Raw genomic sequence first — 17,453 nt, 5'->3', positions numbered from 1 at the left:
TAAACTCGAAAAAAGATTTGTACTGCGATGTAAATTATATGAAATACCTTTATTCAACTTGATTGAGAATAGCCAGTAAATATACAGCTGCTTATTGCGAAACATATGCTTGTACTGAGCGATTGTCTTTCTGTTCCCACCGAAAGATAAATCAGATGAATTCATGTCTGATTGCAAAGGATGACTGTGTTTCATGCAGAGCTCCATGTACCATCTCTCACTTTTACGAATGTCATTATATGACCCTTATAACACATACATCAGAAGAGTCAGGTTAATGCGTACAGCATGAACTGTACAGTATTCCTGAGTGTGCCACTGGTGATTTGACAATAAATCTAGAAGACACCTATTCAGGCGCTAGCAGTTTCCACCGTGATTCATGTACAGCCGCCTCACCGGAGCGCTGTCGGGGGAAATAAATGCAGCGGGATCATTGACATTTCTGAGGCCTTACGCCGGTAAGTTACGGGCATGATACGCCGAGTAAGATAAAGCTATTAAGAGGATTCTTAGTGCTGGTCTCACAGATGATTTATCACTGCAGATCTCCAAGGAGCACCTCTCATATTCGAGAGTGACTCGTGGCCTCTCGCTTCAATTCTTTAAATCAGTTTTCTAAACCTGAAATTCATAGCTGATGTAATATTACTGAAAAGATCTGCATCAGTAAATGCAAAATATTTTAATTTAATTGCTTATATATTACAAATTACATACACTTTACATGACAGCACCTTATTTTGCAGCGGCCATGTTGGTGTTTCCTATCCATTTGGATCCAACTATTGACATATTTTTGTAGAATATTGAAATCTTTTAGCCGACTGAGCAGATTGATGCTAATTGTGATTGACCTTCAGGAAGCTTCAAGAGCTTCACAATCATATGGATGAATGGGAACCATTGGCTGTCTGTAATGATAATACACACCTAAAAATAGGTAAAATGGTCTGTAGAAATGTAGATAATTAGTTACTTTCAAAGGGAAAACATAATAAAAGGCTCACCAACCCATACCTGAAGAAACCTTTATTCATTTATAAAAGCCATTAACCCTTTCCAGTCACTTTACAATGACGAAAACAAATAAAGAGAAGTATACATACAACTTTTAAAATGTGTCGAAATTTCCTAGGCATGGAACTGCACTCAAACAATGTTGAACTCACAAAAGACCAAGAGATGGTAAAAGGTAGGGGGAAAAGTGATCTAAAAAAAATTCAATAAATTGTGTATCGTACATGTCAGATGCATGCAAGAACGAACACATTTTCAAGTTGTTTTGGCAACGGGGGGGTCGATGTGGGATCAAAAGGCCAGAGAGCGAGGGAGGAAGACAAAGAGTCAAAGTCACTGAACGTATCGGAGTCTTTCTCACGACGCTGGCTGAAGAGCGAGGTTCAGCTCGGAGGAAGAGAAAGCAACTCTTGGATCACAGTGATTTTAGCAAACTCTTCTATCATTTTGATGGTGTGTGTTTGTATGTTTGTGAGTGAGGCAGCTTCAATAACATCTGACAGTAACTGCACAGCAGCTGAAAGAGATGAGGGACTGCGGGACCAGTACCATCCCACAATCACGGTAAACACCATGTCCAATATAAGATACAATCAGATCAACCAAGAATAATAATTGAAAAAAAATATTGAAACTAATTTGATTACTCAGTAGGATCAAACAACCGATTCAAAACTCTTCGTCTAACATTAGTCCTAATTTGTGTTTGATTACCTTTTCCCGCACAATCTGTACAGCGTCAAATCTTCGGTGGTGCAAATTTAATGCCCGCCCTCAGATCAGTCCACCCCACCATGTCATGCATTATGAAAATAATGTTGCATTACGTAAGTAAAGTGAAGGCCTTACCCTCGTCAGTTATACATTTCACATGCTTACGTTTGTCGGAGTTACATCATCTCCAGTAACTATGCACCTAAGGGTTTTAAAAACGAGATAAATCAATAGCGAGTTGACCAGTTGCTAATCTTTGTGAAGAAGGTGCGCAGTTGCAGAGGACGCTTTTTCTGCCTCTCACTTGCATGGTGTCCCACTTCAGCCGCGGATGTTCAACCCAAACAACATGCACATGGAGAAAAGGATAGTTTGCCTCGGAGGAAGTTAATCACGTAAATGGTGCGAGGAGGCAAAATACAATTTCCATCTGGTTACTCACAACACCTAAGCTCTTTTTAATTATAGTGTTTTACTTATTAAAATTTGCTGGGGAAAGACCATCCATCTTCAGCCACATAAAAGCTGATATATTATATGTCTGACAATGAAGTCGAGCAAAAGCCAGTTCCATGGTCTCTATACTGTAGCCCTTATAAAGTTAGAGATGGTGGTACAGAGGTTGACCGTTCAGAACTCTATAGGACAAAACATCCATTATTGGACCACCTTCAGGCTGTGACCACTCCAGTATCTTAATAAATATTATTTTCGCATCAATACATCAAATGTTCTGCCCTCATGATCTGTAAGGCAAGCGGCCGAATAAAGAGTGATTATGTACGTGTTAGTAATCATGTCTGCTTGCATGTCTTTGTATGTTTGAGTGTGTGTGTATGTGTAAATGTGCACCCTTTGTTACACATTTAGCATTTCAACAATGAGAAAACCCAATATGTCTAAAAGAGTCTGTATCAATCTGTATCAATGTTGCACAGGTTTATAATGTGAACATTAACACAGAGGAGACAATTAGTCCACTCCCAGAGCTCGGAGCTGTCTCTCTATCTCGTCGTCGGAGATGGTGGCCTGTTTAGAGGAGGCGGCGCTGGGAAGACCCTTTCCTGCAGCTGGAGCTCTTACCATCTGGAAACACACATGGGCAAAATATTTCCCATTAGCAGAAACACTTTATTCAAACTTAACACACACACACAGACACACAGCTTCCGACTGCCACTCTAAAGACAAATGTAAAAGACCAGTTCAATTTTTGTTGCAATTGCTGTCACACTATTAACGCCAGAAAACAATTCACACTGCATGAATACTTTGTGATGTTCCTTTAAATTACTTATGCCCAACACAGCGTTAATGCAAGTGGGCGTCAGTTATACAAGCATTGTTCTTTACAGCATTAATCATCCTTCACTTGCATGAAAAACAGAGGTAAGGAATCCCTTCCAACTCTCTTTAATCCTCCTATTAATATGGCTTTGTAAGTCTGTTGGTTATTTGTTGACTATTTTCTGTGCTGCAACATCCTTCAGGCTCCAAGTGTTACGACAACCTGGCCCTCCTCACCCAAAAGGCATAAATAAATAGCGTAGATATTGATTTAATCTATTGGTAAATTGCCTTTGTCTGTTATTTGTCATAGTATTATCTATTGAATGGCAATTCCACTGAATACGACAACAACACATATGGCTGCATATTTACTGACATACGTTTCTTCAGAACCATCATGGTTTATGAGTCTTGTAACTTCCTTCCAGCTTTCGGGTTGATTGAGAGAGCTTTATTGTTTAGATTTTCCCAGGAAGTGCACAAAACGAGAGCATTCAGAGAATTCTCTGCTCTGTCTTTTATTGTGATTAAGCAAGGAGGAAAATTACCCTCATAATTTTAACAACCGTTTTGCAAGGTTTTATGAATCTGTTTGTTCTCTCCAGCTGTGGGCATGTTCATGAGACAATGTGTGGGTTTGTACATTGTGTTATGAGAGGTAATAACTCATGAAGCCCCCCAGGGGGAGCCAGATACACAGCAGATGGGCAAGCTGGCACTAACACCTAAAGTACACACCAGTTAGAAGAGCTGAAGGCTAGCCCCACCATGTGGCAGCTGGAATACATCTTAACAGTCGAGTAAAAGCCATGTGGAACATTTATGTCGTTCAGATTTTGCTGGGGGATCATTTACATGTGTAAAATGTGCTTTTACGTTCTCTCATTTGTGGCTGAATAGTGGTAACACTTAAATAAAGCCCCATGGGCTTAAAGTTTTTCAAACAGAAGATAATATAAAGTTATAGTAAGCTCTCTCTGTGTGAATTTCTTACCTTTCCTGAGATCTCAATGCCGATCTCATCCAGAACCTGGTTTACAATGTCCTGTGATTCCTCTTCATCCCCAGACCCATCAAAGATCTCATCGAAAGTGTCGTTCACTGGACAGATTGTGAGGAAGGGAGGAGATGAGGACAGACAGATACATCAAAACACATTGATATTCTGTCACAGTTTGGACTTTAGAGTGAGCTTACAATTGTGCTCCAAACTAGTAAATACATGTGTGGATGCTTGTGTGCTGGCAATCCCACTACCAAAATGGAAAAGCCTCTTTGTCACAGTCACAACTTCATGTTTCTTTTCCTCTCATCAGAACGCAAATTGCCACACACGTCACCTCTAACACCATTCACATATATCCTGACAATCTGGTTTTGGCAAGCCTGTACATACCAGAGCTCATTGTGTGTGCGTGTGTTTATTACGAGTCCTTACTCATTTCCTCGGTCATGTCCATCTTCATGTTCTCCTTCTGGAAGTCCTGCATAGTCTTCAGGGTCTTCTGTGGATCCATCTTTTTATTGACGGCCTGCATAGTCTGTAAATGAGATTAAAAGAAAGGTGAGAGAATTGATCTTGAGGTTTCGAGCTGATACTGAGGAGAAGCAGCATACTGCAAGATCTGCTCCTGAGCAAAAAAACAAAATGGAGGTTAAGGGAATGAATGTAGCAGGACTATTAATGCTGAACTTACACTGCTTTCTTTTTCAGCATGAACAGTTGATAAAATATGTGCATAAGAATTGTATTAAGATGAAAAAGATTTGAATTATATAGTTGTTAGAGCACCTTAATTCTCACAGAAAACACTCAACATAAGTTGCCTTCATATTACAGACAGGGCAGTTTCCCAAGAAGCAAAATCAAGATAAGTTATGCTTTTATTTCAAACGAGCGTCTTATAGAGATATTTGTGAAATAGGGTTTTAGAAGACTTGCTCTGCATTCTTTAGCAAGTAAGCGTAACAGAAGTACAAAGAAACCTCCCTATTAAAGATCATCGTAAAGGTGGCACATGTTCACAGCTTGGCCTGACAACGCATCAGATATATTTCCGTCCACTGCTGCTCTAAACCGTGTTAACCCGCAGCTATGCGAGAGGAAAGTGCTGAGTACATTGATTTTGTCAATAAATCTGTGTGTAAACCAACTTTGTGTATGTCTGAAATAAAAACAATTAACACATTTTCTTTAGCCGCAGCCCCACGCACGCACGCACGCACGCACGCACGCACGCACGCACACACACACACACACACACACACACACACACACACACACACACACACACACACACACACACACACACACACACACACACACACACACACACACACACACACACACACACACACACACACACACACACACACACACACACACACCATTAATCTGATGCCTAATTATATTTGACCTGCGTGTGTTTGTGAAGTCTCTGTGAAGTACATCGCTCTCGGCCAATTACCTCCTTTCACACTTAATTTACAACAACGTCACCAGTCGTTAACAAATCCCAGATTAATACTTTATTCACTTAGATGACTCCAACACCCAACAGTGAGTTGAATGTCGTGGATATCAAAGGTCCAAATGGGCGAGTATTTCATATTTTGAAACTGCCATCAGAGCAGCAGATTTGAAGGAGAAGGTCCGGGATCTTACCTTTGCGGAGGTGGCCATAGCGCCGGCCATCTTCATTTGTGAGTTCATAACCTTGGTCTGCGTGGACATGGAGGTGACCTTGGAGCTGACGGCGTACGTGCGGTTCTTCTGCTTCCTCAGCTGGACCAGCTGCTTGGCGAGAATCTTACATGCCTCTTTGTTACCACTCTTTGCCATTTTCTTGATTTCAGCCTCCTGAAGCGGCAAAGGGAAGAGAGGGATAGTGTGTCAATTTTAGGATGTGAAAATGTCAGAGGGCAAATAGATGAAAATTGTGACGATGGAGCCCATAATAGCAACTAACGACTTCAAATTCAACTACATTGTATGATATCTGGAACAAACCCACTAAAGCTATTGAGAGCCCGAGTGTCTCCTGGTTTTATGGGTAAGACATCTAAGATAATGCTACTGTATATAAGCAGGGAGAAAAATAGAGAATTTGAGGCTGCTCATAATTCAGATTTGCCGTAGCGGAGCAGCTAGCTGACACAACAAGTACATTTCTCATCAAAGTCCTGTTTTGTGAACTTTATAGTGTCAGTGAGCGCCATCAATTTCCCATCCGTTTCTGCAATACGACATGCTTAACCATGTCCAAAACCAAATTAAGATCTTGGACATTTTGTATGTGCAGTACTCGCTTTCGCCATTTTTAATGATATTCCACGACTGACAGTTCAGGAGGGCTTTGCAGAGAATATTGTGTAAATATATTATTATGTAAATAACGTATATTCACGATGCTCCCGAGAGATCAATGTGTTTGCAAATATAGACATGTAAATAATGTCATCTGGATCAGGCCTTACACACTGGCACGCAAATAAACGCTCTTAGCTTTGGTAAACATCAGAACATACACTAATGCCCACAGGGAACCTGTGTGTGGGCACCAGTGTATGGGAGAATCCCAGGAGACACAACTGGAGCTGCAGGTTACAGCAGGCTAGCGAGGCCTCTCAGCACAGCTTACAGTACGTACAAACCCAGCCTGTGTTGTTTGTTTCTTGGTTGTGAGCTAAAAGCATCTTCAGGAAAACAATAATCAATTATTAATGTTTGATGAGGCAATAGACATTCCCTACTCACTCTCTCTCACACTCACACACCACACCGTAAAAATGCAAATGAATGCAATGGAGGGAAAAAAAATGTTGGTCGGGAAGACAGTGACAATAATAATGTCACCTGCACTGTCATCTGAAAAACTATGAATGCTTTAACGTGGAAAATATACAGATGAGAGCAGTGGGACTTCTACTGCTGTGAAGCATATAATGTCTTATTTACTGGCCTGTCAAGGAAGGAGGGATAAGTATGGAGGGATGTGATGGATAGAAAGTGCTCTCCTGAATATAAAGGAATGCAGTACAATGTGCAGCAATGTGAGGCTATGAGGACTTTTCCTGGAAGGAGCTGTGAATATTAACGTATTTAGGGACACAAATATTTCTGAACAAAAGAGGGACAATGTGTTGCAGGAGCAGTTTCAATCCAACTCCAATGCAACAGACAGTCCTGATTGTGATAAAATCCTAATATAGGTCATTTCCATTTCTTAGCGAAAGTATCTTTAATTCAAAAAGTGCAACAAAGCTTTAAAAATAATAATTAGACTAATTAGCGGAAAGCATTAATGAGGAACAAAAATGTGGTTCCCTAGGGAGGTAATTATGTCCTGTATGATATTTACTTAATACAATAGAGGGGAGAGGAAACAGCCAGATTCTTTCATCTTTCAGAGAATGGAAATGTTGTGTGTGTCTGGGAATATAGCTGTAGCGTGAAATTCTGAGTGTGTGTGTGTGTGAAAGAGAAAGGGAGAGAGAGGTGTCTGACTTGCCTGAAGCAAAGTCACCACACCAGCTCATTCTTGCTATTAATTTAGACCCATTCGCCGATCAGGCTCAATCCCATATTGTAGGTAAAGGATGTAATATGCATCTCTAGCTATGTGCTGGGATAGCAGGGGGGTCTTAATAACGCTGTGATGCAATATGTAGAAATCTATAGAAAATGCCAGAGAGAAACTTTTGTTCCCCAGACGTGCCCTCTTTCTGAGGAGGGTTTTTTGTGTCTTAAGTATAGCACAGTGTGCGTGTGTGTGTGTGTATGTACCATTTGTTTCTCTTGTTTCTCCAGCGCTGTTCTGTCCCTGGTGATCTGTCTCTGAGTGCCACGCAGCTCCTTCGTCTGTTCCTTGATTACTTCTTTAGAAAGAGACAGAAAGGAAGACAGGTCACACTTTGTGTGCACATTTTTAACACCTAAGTGCTCTTTATATATCAAAATGCAAATGGGCAAAGAGTTAACATGATTACATGGGTTAGTGTGACTTTTGACCTTAAAATCAAATATGGACAATTTCACCATGTGCATAATGTTGGTAACAAGTCCATTCTCAAAATCTGGCACGAGTCATGACTTGCAGAGCCCAAACAATCAGAAGTTGACAGCTGAACAAAAAGCACAAGAATGTTGAGTACAATCATTGTTCTTCTTCTATGTGGTTTCATTATGGATCGCCCGCTACCATTTATTCTCAGCGCAGTGTAACTGAAGTGCAAAATGCGCAAAATACCACAGATTAACATGCAGCACTTTGAGAATGCATACTGTCATTGTCAACTGAGGAAGTTTTTGTACAGCTCACTCCAATATTGAGTCAGCTCTAAACCACCCACCCAAAGTGGCATCATGTGAGATAACGTGTGACCCTGTAGTCACACATTCATCCACAACTTCTGAGTGAGGGACAACCCGTGTAATCACTGTGACAAACACCTTCAGGTCCTCCAGGAAATAACTAATTGCAGCTGCAGTTGTGGCGCTTTGAGTTACTGTCCTGGTGTAGCCTTGACAATGAAAATGTATCAGCAAACACCTACACCAGATTTAGGTTAAACTCTGTTGTGCTTTAGGACATTTTTTAACACCTAATATATATATATATATATATATATAGTTTCTTTTCAGGAATGTATAACAAATCTTTGATCATTAAATATAGTTAAGAATCAGAATAAATAAACTTCCAAAATAACCCCTAAACAGGTTATATAAGCAACAAAAAAAAGTTTAAAAAAGAGCAGGAAAACAGGAAAAAATCCTCTCCTATGACGAACGGATGTCAATAGATGAGCAGAGAATTACACTTCACTAAATCAGTTCTCTGGAAAGATATGTAGAGTTCAGTTTATTAGTAAAAGAAAAGAAAAAAGTATGAACTGAACAATTGATTCAGCTCCATATACTCAAGTTACAATACAATACACAAGAAAATATCACTTTATGGAAAAAGCAAACAATTGTAAAACATGTTTTATTCTTTTCGAAAACTTGAGCAAGTAATGAACTCGGTCAAAACACGTCATCGTATTGGACCACTTGTGGGATCCACACATATATACGTATAAGGTGACGTGGCGCCAACGTTTCAAAATGGGAGGGATATCGTCCTACAAATAAGTGTGATCTAACCCCCCCCTCCATTCGCCAAATAACCAGAAACCACTTCAGCCACCCTACCCAGGGCTACGACGACAAAAAAAACAACCTCTATCCAGAGAGGGAGAGGTGAGATAATTGAACAATAAGAGATGGAAACTGAGAAATGTCGATGAGAAGACCTGACGACGGCTTGGAATGGAGTGGCGGCAACGTGGCACAGTAAGTACAGTATGCAGACGATCTGTGTGGGTGAAACTGGGATGACAATGATGGGCGGAGTAGGGAGGCGGATCTGTGAAAAGATTTACCTTAAACAGAGTTTTTTTGTTTGTTTTTTTTAAACTATAAAAGGTGATAATATACTTTATGGAATTCTTCACGCAAATAGGTGTGGGGTCCAGAGGAGGAGAACTTTAATGCCCCGTGCGCCCTTTCTGGAAACCCAGCCCTATGAGTCAATATAATGAGTATTTGAAAAATAATAATTCATTCATTAACTATGATAAAAGGAGAGGCTGGTTTTCTGTTTTGCCCTTGTGAGGCTGATTATCTAGCCTGGAGACAGAAACACGGAAATACTTCAATTAAAAGTCTTTTTAAAAATTTTGACATCACTGTACATAACAGATTAATATTACAACATCCAACTGCAAAGACAGTTTTCATATTTTAACTGCATGCCCTTTATATTACAGAATTGTATCACACCGTTTGTAATATGGCTGTTTTTTATTTTATCACTACAAGGCAGATGAGTCCGTGTCAATCACAAATGGACAGTAATGTAACGTTATCTTTATTATTGTCTTCTCCAGACAGGACATGTAAGAGTATTACAAACTGTGTGATACAATTCCGTAATATAAAGGACATGTTGTTAAAATATGACATCGTATCGTGCTGTCTTTGCAGTTGGGTGTTGTACTTTTAATTTGTAATAATACAGAGATGTCAAAATGTTTAAAACCATTTCAATTAAAGTATTTCCGTGTTTCTATCTCCAGGATAGTTTGGGATATATATTTTTTAATATAAATAAAATTCAATGTTTGAATATGCATGTCAACAGATACCATAACTGACATTACATATTAAACGTTTTGACACATTTTATGAAAAGAGAGGTTCATGTGACCGTGTTCAGACATTGTCAAACAATGACTAACCTAAACCTCAGCATTAGCTCCCGTGTAGCAATTAAGTTACCTTCTTCTTTTATGGCTCTCACGCTAACAGACAGCTAAGGACTTGTACAAAGTAACGCCACATAATATGCTACACAGTCAGTCACACTGTAACGTCAATCCAGTTTTTTGTGTGACTTATAGCATGTCACCGGTGGCTACATTAAGTTTGGCGGCGCTTCAACGCTGTGTTTCGGCTTCAGTGTGACTGAGTGACTCAGCGAGAACCAGAACAGGTGAAACAAGTTCGCGTAAACTGGGAATAGCGAAGTTAATGTGTGAATAACAGAGCAGTCTGAACACCCTGGGCTAAAAACAACTAAGCTAGCTCTTCACACAGAACAAACTTACCATCGACAGTCTTCTTCTTGAAAAAGTCCATATTGCCGCTTTGTATCGACTTGAATATAAAAGACTGATCCTGTACTGCTGAACGGTGTAGTTGTTATCGTTAAAGCCGCCGTTAAAGCCGCCACATCGAGACACTGGGTCAGTTTAGCAGCTTCGGCTTCCTGGTTGACTTTCTGTTGTCGGTGTTCCTCCCTCAGCTGACTGACTGGATGGCTGACTGACGTCACGGCGGGACTCTAATGCTGCCTTCATTGTTGCTCGTAAAATGTCCCATCACGATCAGAAAAGTGTGTCTTCCCTCGTTAAAACGATACCAAATAATGCAACATTTCAAGATTGTCACCTCTGAAAGCTCTGTTGGACTGGAAAGCCATGTCCGGACTACAGAAGAGTATTATCTGAACGCTAAGGTGTATGATTGCACCAGAGGTCTAAGGACAGGGGTTGGACCGTAAAACAGTGATAGAAGAGTGGCCACTGCAATTACCAAAATAGATAAATAAGATTCAATGTGTTACAGTAATTTAAGACATTGTTATTAGGACCTCTATATGCCAGTCTGTTATTTGTATTTGTCCATTTAACGTAGAGTTGCAATATTCCATACAGTCTGTGAAGGCAGCATAAATGCAAAGGAACTAATAAAATGGCCAAAATGGCAACAAAGACATTTGTTTTTATTGCTTAATGCTACAGGTAAGCACAATAAGTCATATTGGGTTTGCATGTATTTAAATTTTTACATTTACAGGATATTGTATTCATTTAATTTGCTCTCCCTTTCTCTCAGTCTTTCAAGTGGGACTCTATGCGTACGGACCAGTCTATGCTTTTGCACATGTTGTCAGTATATGTACTGGCCATAGCACACACATGTGTAATCTGTTGTGAAGGAAACAATCCACAGAGGGAGTTCCTGTCTATAAAACAGCCCCCACAGCTTCTCACATCATAAATTATGTTCTTCTCAATTTCCTCATCTCTTTATACCAGAGGCGAGGGTTTTCATGCTCTCCAGCATGTATTCATGTATTCATATTGCCTTATTTCACGTTGATGCTGAGCGCAACTTTATATACTGTGGTGGGACTCTTGAACCATAACCAACTCAATTTGGTGCATGCGCGTGTGTGCGTGTGTGTATGTGTATGTGTATTGGGGGTGGTGGTGGTTGGAGGTAGCGCAGAAGATAAAGTGGGGGTTCTCAACCCAGAAATAGTAAGAAATGCTAAGTTTTGGCCGGAACAGAGGAGAGAGGGGTGACTTTGAGGGGGAGGCGAGGAGAGGAGGATGGGTAGCCTTTGGCTCCTTTCTCCAAAGAGGTGTGTATATGGGTGTGTGTGTGCGTGTGTGCGTGCATCAGCATGTCGTCCTGAGGCGTTGTTCTTGTTAAGGTTATTAGGGAAGATGTTCGGCGCTAATCAGTGGAGGACTACAGGGACCCCCACTAAACGGCCTCATCATCAGAGGGCCCCAGTGGTGATAAATCTAGCCCCAAGCACCCAGAGGGGCCTGCAGGTACGACGCCTGTATCTGTGTCCGGTAGCAGCATGTGTTGTATAAATATTGAGCACTTACTATTTTAAAAATTAGACAGCAAATATGAAAAATGCTAATACAATGCCTTGTTTTCATTGTCACATTCGCTCTTTTTCTCTCTTTTTTTTTAAACTATCTATCTATCCGATTCTCCTCTTCCTCTATGTAATATAGCCTGGGGCGAGAATACATGTAATGTTAAGGCTCTAACTACATAGTATATGGACACACACACACACAGCAGAGAGAGACATTCATGTGTGAAATGAGATCTCTGCACAATCAGTGGGAGTCGCAGCCATAAAGCCCATCAAGCTTTCCAGCTTTAAGGTATCATCAAACAAATCTCACAGATCCTTTCACTTGATGACTGTGGAGATATTTTTTTTGCAACAACTGTGTTTTTCTCCTCTTTGCAGTTAAACCCCGGCATCCAAAGATGAAGCCAAGTGTTGGATCCGGCGATGAGGGGTCTTTTTTAGGGTGGTTAAACAGACAAGAGCTGACTGATATTTTACACCTCATAACAATTTGGACATTTTCATTCAACACACCAATAATGCAAGGGTTCTGCTTTTTTACAAGCACCTTATAACAACTTTTATATACTGTAATACAGACACAACTAGTCACACAAAACACTCTCACTTGAAGCTTTTGCGAGTTACTTTTTTTTTTACTCTATGCAGAACATCTCTTTGGAAGTAAAATTCAACTACTTGCAGTAATATCCATCACATCAGAGACAGCCAATTCTGATTTATTAATGTCTCATTTCTACAATATTAGACAAGTATCAGCCCCATATGTCCAAACCACAAATTCCATTTTTTTTCATTTTGTCATTTGCAATAGAATCTCAACAAAGCTCCCTCGGGCCTCCTCAGAATGTACATCTCATTCCCCATATTTAGCTAGTGTAAATCATGAATCCTAGTAGGATATTAGATCTGCTGCACTCTTCCTTGTACCTCTGACATGTAAGCAGGCTGAAATATGTTTGTATGTAAACACGGAGAGACGAGGGGCTGTGATGGGAGGCACGGGATTTCTCCACGACTTCTGCTCTCTGATGGATGGATACTTCACTGCTACCCAGATGGAGAGAGATAGATGGAAGGAGGCAGCGAGGACACAAAGAGTACCAGGGGGATTAAAGGAAGAGGACATAGAGGGCACATTCACTGAGAGAAAGAGAGGGAAGAATCAATGCAACAATCAAAGATAGAGAAGAGCATGGGGCGAGGGGAGAAGTTATAGTTTACAAGATCATCAGAATGCCTGGAATCACTTGAACAACTTCACTAATACTGTGGACAAAAACAAATAACTTAACGTTTTATGAAACGTGATTATCCACTTTTTGGTCGTAATTCAGATGACAGAAATTATACAACTCTCATGTCTGCTCAACATGAAGCTCCAGCAAGGAGACGTTTGTCTTGACTCACTATAAGATCATGAATTTTATTTGTTTAATCTGCACAAAACCCAAAATGTAAAGTTGTATTACTGACCAGACAGCAGGCGGTCACTGCGTAACTAATTACACCTTCGGACAGAGTCAGGCTAGCTGTTTCCCCGTTTCCAGTCTTGATGCTAAGCTAAGCTAGAAGGTTTCTGGCTGTGGATTCAAAAACGGACAGACATAAGAGTGTTTTTGATCTTCTCACCTAACTCTAAACAAAATAATTTATTCACCGAAATGTCAAAGTGTTCCTTTAAATAACATACATGCTAATCGGGTGTATCCACTTTTAACATGATGCAGTTTGTTAAAAGTACACAAGAAGGGATCAGCGCCACACTGTATGTACGGAGACCCTCTACGGGAAATTATCTCTCGCATGATATTTGCATCAGTTTAGAAACAAAGTGTGTAAGTAGTGAAGAGGATTCAGGACATATGGAAGACAGCAGGTGGCTGGGAGAGCGGGAAGAGACGAGGAGATGCTAATCAGCGGGGAGGCAGGGGGCAGGGAGTTTGGGACGGTCTAATAAATCGAGTGAGTGCCTCCACCCGTTTCTGCCCGTGGGACGAATGTAGTCGCGCTTGCCAGCGCAGTGCGGCATCGGGGAATTATGGGTAATGAGGGATTATTCTCCCCTGTAGTGTTTGCTCATCATCATTGCCACTCACAACCTCCCCAGCCTCACACACACACACACCTCTAACACTGGGCAGATGTGGCATGCAGATGCAGGTGTGGGGTATGAATACGAACATGTGCAGACACACACACACACGCACACACACAAACCTTACAGACAAGCTGATGGTTTTGTGAGTAAGGTCAAACAGCGAGGTGCTATTGTTTAAATCTGCTGCTGGCGCCAATTTTGGATGTCACACTCTGTGAAGCACACACACGGTTCAATGACACCCTCTTTTACCCACAGGTCCTTTTTGCCTGAGGAGGCCAATCTGTCTGAGGGTAGATCCCCCATGCATCAAACCAGAACCTTCTTCCGCCCTTTCTCCCACTTTCTCTCTCACTCCCTCTCCTGTTTCTCCAGTCCGTGGAACTCCTCGCCCCAGGGCCAGGCTGTGACCACAAGAAGTAGGCTGGTGGTCCCAGCAGGAGCCGAACCACAGACACACAATTAGCATGAGGGAATTAGAGTTACTACGACTAGAAGGGCAACAGAGGACGAGTGCAAAGAGGTTTTGGTGAGATGTGTGAGGGAGGACACAGACAATAGGAAGCTGTAGCAATCAGATAGTTGTCGAACATCAATGTTTTTGGAATAGTAACACATATACATGCTTTTGTAGGTTGTCCCGATTCTGAATGCCATAATTTGAAAAGCCAGAATAATGTGTTTGTCAGAAGTGTGTTTTGTATAGATATCACATTTAAGACGTAAGTCTTTATGATTCAGTTATGGCAGTGTAATTTGTAATGACAGCTGAACAGGTCGGTCAAATTGACTTTATCAATGGAGAATAATCCAATTAGAACATCAGTGAATCACCTCCAGCTCGCAGTTGTACACCTTTAATATCTGTTTCTATTTTGGTGTTGTGTTGTGGAATAAATTATGAAATGTTATAATAAGAAGGGTCCTCTTTTTCTTGTCAATAACACACTGGACATGCTTCAGAGGACACATGTTAAACATATAACTTGTAATGTCAATTCATGTAGAGTCTTTGGTGCTTCAAAATTAAAGCCCACCTTTTCACAAATTTGTATGGCCTTTTATAAATGGCTTAATTCTTTTGAAATATGAGTGAATATACGTCATGTTATTGAAAAATGAAAACACACAAAAGACTAAGACAGAAAAGGATATTTGTACAAGATTACATTTTTGAATAGGACTATGCTTTCAAAATTGTTCTTTTCTCCTATAAAAAAGAAACAGCACATTATGTTTTTAAGCAGTATTCATTATATTGGAGCAAAATCGGTAGTTTTACATAAAGAGGCGACCCCAAAGCAAAATAAAGGATAAGAATGTCTGTGTCCCACATTTTCGCTCAAGTTGCCAGAACAGCAAAAAAAAAAAGCTTCCTGTGTCTTCACTTATTCCTTTGTGTTGTTTCATTCATGCTGTGTCTTTTCTCTCCTCGAGAGCATTTTCTTACCGTCACAGATAATATGAATCAAATCTACATTTGTCCCCATGTCAGTGTTTAAACCAGACATCAAAATGTAGTTCCAAAAACTAATTGAGCAAAATAGTATGGAAAGGAACCGGTGTAGTGTGCTTAATTTCACACATTTCCAAAGTATGAAGCCAAATGTCCAATATATATGTTTTTTTTTATTTTTCCAATTAGCTGTGGATTTACAGATTTAACATTTAAATAGATGTCCAGCGTTTGTTTAAAAAGGAAAATTCCACCCAGTTAAACTCTCCAAAGGGGCACACACATCTATCAAGTGGATTTGCCCTCCATCAACATGACCCTGTCTTTGAGTCTCCATCATGTCATTAACTTCTGCTGGGCAGCCTGTGCAGCTTTCTTTATCTTTATACAAGCAGAATATGAGTTAAAACTGGAGAGTAGAGTACAAGTAATTATCTGCTTCTTAAGCAAGGTCAGCACGGTGACTCTTGAGAGAAGCCAATATCCGCTGGTCACTTTGTTAACAGACAGTCAGGCACACACGCATGCTCGCTGTAAAGCAAGTACTTCTCTTTGTCTAGTCTTTGCAATTAAAACTACCATTCCCATTTGGAAAACATGCAATAATGGTGTGAGCAATTAAAACGGAATATGTGCGATCACTGAGATAATTTAAAGGCTTTTGTTTGACCAAAAAAAAATCTGTTTTTTTCCTTCAGTTAACATTTCCTTTTCCATTAGCTTACAAATGACTGTCTTTTGCTCATTAGAAAACACATTGGTGCTACAGTGCTAATGATCCCACCATGTTGTGTTATGTCTCATTTAAACTACATAACACATCAAGTCTTGAATCAGAGGCAAATCTGTTTGTATATAAAGCAAGTTGTGTTTCTCTTCTGAATAAGACTAAAATCCTCTAATATTGCATCACGTATTTGAAGATGCACTAATGGTTCTTTAATTAGACTCAATAGTTTGCATTCCTCCCCCAACTCTCACACACACACAAAACTATACTAGCATCTGCTTAAAAATTATCCACAGGTATACGCAAATATCATATACTAAATGATTATGTGTGAAATAATGGAATGGTTTGACCAATGAGATATCCATTAGCATGTTACATGTGTTTCCCTTGACTGAATGTGAGGTTTTTAACCATGAAATAGAAAAAAATCTGATTTATAATTTTAAACGGTGTCCATATTGTATCATATTTGTCATAAAAAAAAAACAAATACTAGTGTTGTTTTGTAGAATTTTACAATAATTAAATTCCTCGCAGTTCAATGACAGCTACGTTGATCGCCTGCATGGACAGTGTTCATTTGTCTCCATGAGCCTGATCATCGTCATCAACATCCTCGTTATAATCATCATCATCATCATCATCTTCAGATCATCCTGCGAGTCAGCTCAGGCAGGTGTGCATTTCTATAGAACCTCCCGGGGGCAAAAGAACGATAGCAACCGCACCATAAAACTCATGATGCTGCAGTCTGCTTAATGTGAGGTATCCTCATCTACAGCACTCAGCGTTATCTCACACCTGCCTCTTCAGGAGTGCACTGTAAGGGTTAAAAAGGTGAATATTTTAATATGGCAAGGTGCTGCATTTTTTTTTTGCTGAAAATGAGTTTGACAAAAAGCATAG

At 40.2% G+C, this 17,453-nt stretch overlaps 1 protein-coding gene across 1 annotated transcript; it reads right to left on the bottom strand.

Moving 5' to 3' along the window:
* Positions 1–1,017: 1,017 nt before the first annotated feature.
* On the bottom strand, positions 1,018–10,888 carry chmp2ba (charged multivesicular body protein 2Ba). Its single transcript, XM_068572766.1, has 6 exons — positions 10,678–10,888; positions 7,811–7,902; positions 5,690–5,884; positions 4,463–4,565; positions 4,019–4,125; positions 1,018–2,820 (listed from the first exon to the last, which is right to left on the bottom strand). The coding sequence occupies exons 1-6, from the start codon at positions 10,706–10,708 to the stop codon at positions 2,707–2,709; spliced, it is 642 nt and encodes a 213-aa protein (XP_068428867.1). The 5' UTR covers positions 10,709–10,888; the 3' UTR covers positions 1,018–2,706.
* Positions 10,889–17,453: the final 6,565 nt, after the last annotated feature.

Source organism: Clinocottus analis, unplaced genomic scaffold (assembly GCF_023055335.1).
Source record: "Clinocottus analis isolate CAN_PGR_092001 unplaced genomic scaffold, fCliAna1.0.p SCAF_12, whole genome shotgun sequence".
Taxonomy (NCBI): domain Eukaryota; kingdom Metazoa; phylum Chordata; class Actinopteri; order Perciformes; family Cottidae; genus Clinocottus; species Clinocottus analis.
The sequence above is the reverse complement of the archived record's forward strand: the minus strand, read 5'-3'. Positions and strand labels throughout refer to the sequence as shown.

Bases quoted from the DNA above. Each gene is read 5' to 3' on its own strand.
- chmp2ba (XM_068572766.1), bottom strand. From the start codon at position 10,708: ATGGACTTTTTCAAGAAGAAGACTGTCGATG. The intron at 4,126-4,462 runs GTAAGGACTCGT...CAATCTGTCCAG, and splicing joins GGACATGACCGAGGAAATGA to TGAACGACACTTTCGATGAG. The intron at 2,821-4,018 runs GTAAGAAATTCA...GTGTGTTTCCAG, and splicing joins GCATTGAGATCTCAGGAAAG to ATGGTAAGAGCTCCAGCTGC.